Source organism: Gekko japonicus, unplaced genomic scaffold, assembly GCF_001447785.1.
Source record: "Gekko japonicus isolate JY-2015 unplaced genomic scaffold, Gekko_japonicus_V1.1 scaffold2458, whole genome shotgun sequence".
NCBI lineage: Eukaryota > Metazoa > Chordata > Lepidosauria > Squamata > Gekkonidae > Gekko > Gekko japonicus.
The window spans coordinates 20-4,196 of record NW_015166495.1 but is presented as its reverse complement, the minus strand read 5'-3'; the positions used below and the strand labels follow the sequence as shown (position 1 = coordinate 4,196).

The window sequence follows — 4,177 nt, the reverse complement described above, 5'->3', positions numbered from 1 at the left end:
GGGGTATAAATCCAATCTCTTCTTCTTCTTCTTCTTCATAGCTGTTCAGCCACTTTCTTGGCCACTGTTACTTTTCCCCCCAAAAAGCATACCCTATCACATAATGCTGGCATTGGGCACTTGTCCATTTTGTATTTTACCTGACAAAAGGTATTTTAAATGGGGGACAGTAGTTTAGACAATGACTTGGGCTTTTCCTACGATTCCTTGTGAGTAAGGCTCCATACTAGGGCCGGGCAAATTTTCTCACAAGGCCCATGGTGTAATTCTACGCAATTTAAATTGCAGGAAGCATAAGCTAGAACAGTGTGACTTTTCAGACTGTTGCTGAGATAAAGTAACCCTCATACTTGTTTCTGAAGTTGCCACTGGATATAGAAAGACGTCTGCATATCTGGGTAAGCCAAGGCCAGGTGCCTGAGCAAGGCTTTGTTTTAATTCTGCAAATGCTGCCTCTTCCTTTCCCCCATACTCATAGGGCATTCTTTTGCATCAGGGTATACAACGTCATGTATGGCTGCGAGAGTTGGACTATAAGGAAGGCCGAGCGCCGAAGAATAGATTCTTTTGAACTATGGTGCTGGAGAAGACTCTTGAGAGTCCCTTGGACTGCAAGAAGATCAAATCAGTCAATCCTAAAAGAAATCAACCCTGACTGTTCCCTGGAAGGCCAGATAATGAAACTGAAGCTCAAATACTTTGGCCACCAAATGAGAAGGGAGCACTCACTGGAGAAGACCCTGATGCTGGGAAAGATTGAAGGTCAAAGAAGAAGGGGATGGCAAAGGATGAGATGGTTAGACAGTGTCATAGATGCAACGAATATGAAATTGAACAAACTTCAGAGGAGGGCGGAAGACCGGAAGGCCTGGTGGGAGCTGGTCCATGGGGTCGCGAAGAGTCGGACTCGACTGTGCGACTGAACAACAGCAATACAACGGCCATGCCTTATCTGTAAAAAACTCAGTGAAGCACCTGGAGAAGTTAAAAGTAACCAACAGGGGTTGGAGGGAATGAATACCAGTAGGGGCATGAAGTTTAGCAATTGTCTCCAGTCTGCATATTTGGGGATTGAGGTCCCTAATGTTAATCCTAAATACTGACTTTATATTTTTCCCAGCAAAGGGGGGGGGGTGCCTATTAATTTTGAAGCATGTGCCTTGGACGATTCCTAGAGGTTCCCTCCTTACTTCACATGTCAGTTCTTCTAAGTTCAAATTGATTTCTGGGGTGGTTCTAGTTAGTGAGATTTGAAAGGAAAGAAAGATGGGTGGGCAAATTAAGAAAGCTGGGAAGAAATAAGATAGGAAATGGATGGATGGAAGAGGGAAAGGAAGGGAGGGTGGGAAAAGGAAGGGGGATAAATGTATGTAGTGTGGAGGGCAAATTCTTCAGTCAGACATTTTCTTCCCAAGCAGTCTCCAAAAGGCTCCTTTCACATCTTTATTCCTAAGGCTGTAGATCAAAGGGTTGAGCATTGGGGTCACTGCTCCATAGAACAGGGAGACAATTTTGTCACGGTTAGAGAAGGTTTTGCCTTGTGGCCGCAGGTACATGGAGATAGCTGAACCGTAGAAGATGCTGACCACCACCAGATGGGACCCACAGGTTGAAAAAGCCTTGCCACGCCCCTCGGCTGAACGTATACGCAGCACAGCCTGGGCAATGCGCCCGTAGGTCACCAAGATGAAAGCAAAGGGCACAGCAAGGACAATAACGCTGTTGATCATGATGACAATCTCAGTCACTCGTGTGTCTGAGCAGGCCAGCTTGAGGAATGCCTGTAGCTCACAAGTGAAGTGGTTGATGATGTTGTGTCCACACAACTGAGTGGGTTGAATCAGTCTAGGGATCAGGGTCATCACAACGGCACTGCCCCAAGACGAGGCCGCCAACTGGATACACACCTTCCAGCTCATGATGACGGTGTAATGCAAAGGGTTGCATACGGCAGCAAAGCGGTCGTACGCCATGACAGCCAGCAAGAAACACTCTGCTATGCCAAGAAAGAGGCTGACATACATCTCAGTTATGCATTGCGTATAGGATACGGTGGGTCGACGAAAGAAACAGTTAACCAGCATCTGTGGAATGCTACTGGTAGTGTAGAACACGTCCAAGAAGGAAAGGTTGCAGAGAAAGAAATACATTGGTGTGTGCAGAAGAGGGCTCAGGATGATCAGGACAATCAGAAGGCTGTTACTGACCAGTGTGAGGAGGTAGAAGACAAGGAAAACCACAAACATCACCATCTGAGCCCTGGGGTGATCAGAAATCCCGAGCAAGATGAACTCGGTCACCACAGTTGCATTGTTATCGTCCATACTGTCCTTTGCTGTTTTCTTCCCTGTGAAAGGAAGAGAAATACACCTCTTGGGACACAGTGCATCTTGGTTACATTTTGGATATTCTCTCTACTTCTGAGACAGGGTTGAGATAGTGCCACAAGAGAGCTGATAAGATCAGTGATATTTAATCAGAAGGAAAAGGAAGTCCATTTGTGGAACACCAGTGATTTCCTGTCCAAAGTAAATTAGCCTTGAAGTCTATCTGTCCAGTGTGTTTTTAGACCTCACTTCCTCTAAGGAGTTTAGGGTGGCATACATAAACCAGAGATGTTCCACCAGGACAGCAATGGTTTTACATCATAGCCGGCACCCTCCTCCTTTCTTCCATTCTGCCCGCTTCGGCCTCCTCCTTAACTTGCCCACGAGACGGAAGAACAGTCCAGAGCAGGTTTTAGATTAAATTATGGATGCCATCTGGAGTCTATCAAATTAAGAATTAACTGATCTGCTGATTTAATCCAAATTTTCGTAAGTTTTTAACCTGTTGTAAATTGCCCAGAGCCCTGTGTACTCAGGGATTGGACGATCTAGAAATTCAATTGATGATGATGATGATTTCTCCATTCCCTCATTTCATTATCATGACAATTCTGTGAGCAAATTCAGACTGAGGTTTTGAACTGTCTCTATGGGCCTTGAATCACAAACTCTTCTTTCTCATCTAATACTTGGAAAATATGGTTTCATAAACAATGCAAGTAAAACTACCTCTTGTTAAAGCTGTAAAACAAAACCCACAACTTTGTCGGTCTTAAAGGTGCCACTGGATGTATCCTTTGTTCAGCTGCTTCAGACCAAGACGGCTAACCCACCTGAAAACATGTAATAGTAAATGTAAACATTTTATTTTTGTTCTTTTTTCTTCTTTCTTTTAAAATTTGTTTTGTATTCATCTTTTCTCCTTTTTATGGCTGAGTTCAGACTGACAGATTGAAGTGGGAGGGAGTCGTGGAAAAAAAGACCCGGAACAAACTGTTCCGGGTTTTCCCGGTCACACGACTGATGTGGGAGCAGGTGCAAGGGAGTGTTCACACCGTTGGCCCGGAGGCACGGCTGTAAGCAGCTTTTTCTGGTAATCCGGTTATGTGCACTTATGCATAAGCACATCCCAGGAAGTGGGATGGATGCGGGATAATCGCGCTTTCCAGGGTTTGATACCACTTTCACCTGGTATCTTTTAAACTCGGGAGGGAAGCGTTACAAGATGGGTTGATTATGGCTGGGGAATGCCTGACAGATATGCCTGTGTGAACGGCCCCTTTAGTGAATTTGTGAAATGTTTCTGGCTCATGCCTGTATCGGGGGAAACTGCCAGTCTGAACTCGGCCTATGTTTTGTTCACACATGGTAATGTACATTTGTTGAATAACCAAGTAGTAAAATAAACAGTCACAAGTGCATTCAAATAGAATACATTTCTATTTCTTTCTTTCTGCTCACGCATCAAAGAGAAATATACTTTCCTGTCCCTTGCTGGGCAACAGTTGTTGTTAGGGCTCTGGAGAGCTTGTTTGTACGAGGAAATCATGCTATGTGTTCCTTCTGATGATGATAAAAAGACATAGTGCCACTTTCCCAGTGGTGTTCAAGTTTGATTTTTGTATTCCTTCTATGATTGAGTATTCCTTCCCTTTCCCCTTATGGCAGGTGTGTCATGCCACGTGGATGGTAATTCTATTCTCTTTATTTTACTTTTTATATTTTTTGTTTAAAGTTTTTGAAACGTACAGATAAAAACAGAAAAAGAAAGAAAACAACGGAAAAGAAAGGAAAAGAAAAAAGAGAAATCAAAGAAGCATACCCATGAAATTTCCAAAAATTCTTGGCAA

General features: G+C 43.9%; 1 protein-coding gene across 1 annotated transcript; it reads right to left on the bottom strand.

Annotated features, from left to right (window-relative positions):
• Nucleotides 1–1,391: 1,391 nt before the first annotated feature.
• LOC107111251 (olfactory receptor 13H1-like) lies at nt 1,392–2,330 on the bottom strand. Its single transcript, XM_015412199.1, has one exon. It carries the CDS (start codon nt 2,322–2,324, stop codon nt 1,392–1,394), a length of 933 nt encoding a protein of 310 aa, XP_015267685.1. The 5' UTR covers nt 2,325–2,330.
• Nucleotides 2,331–4,177: the final 1,847 nt, after the last annotated feature.

Bases quoted from the DNA above. Each gene is read 5' to 3' on its own strand.
- LOC107111251 (XM_015412199.1), bottom strand. From the start codon at position 2,324: ATGGACGATAACAATGCAACTGTGGTGACCGAGTTCATCTTGCTCGGG.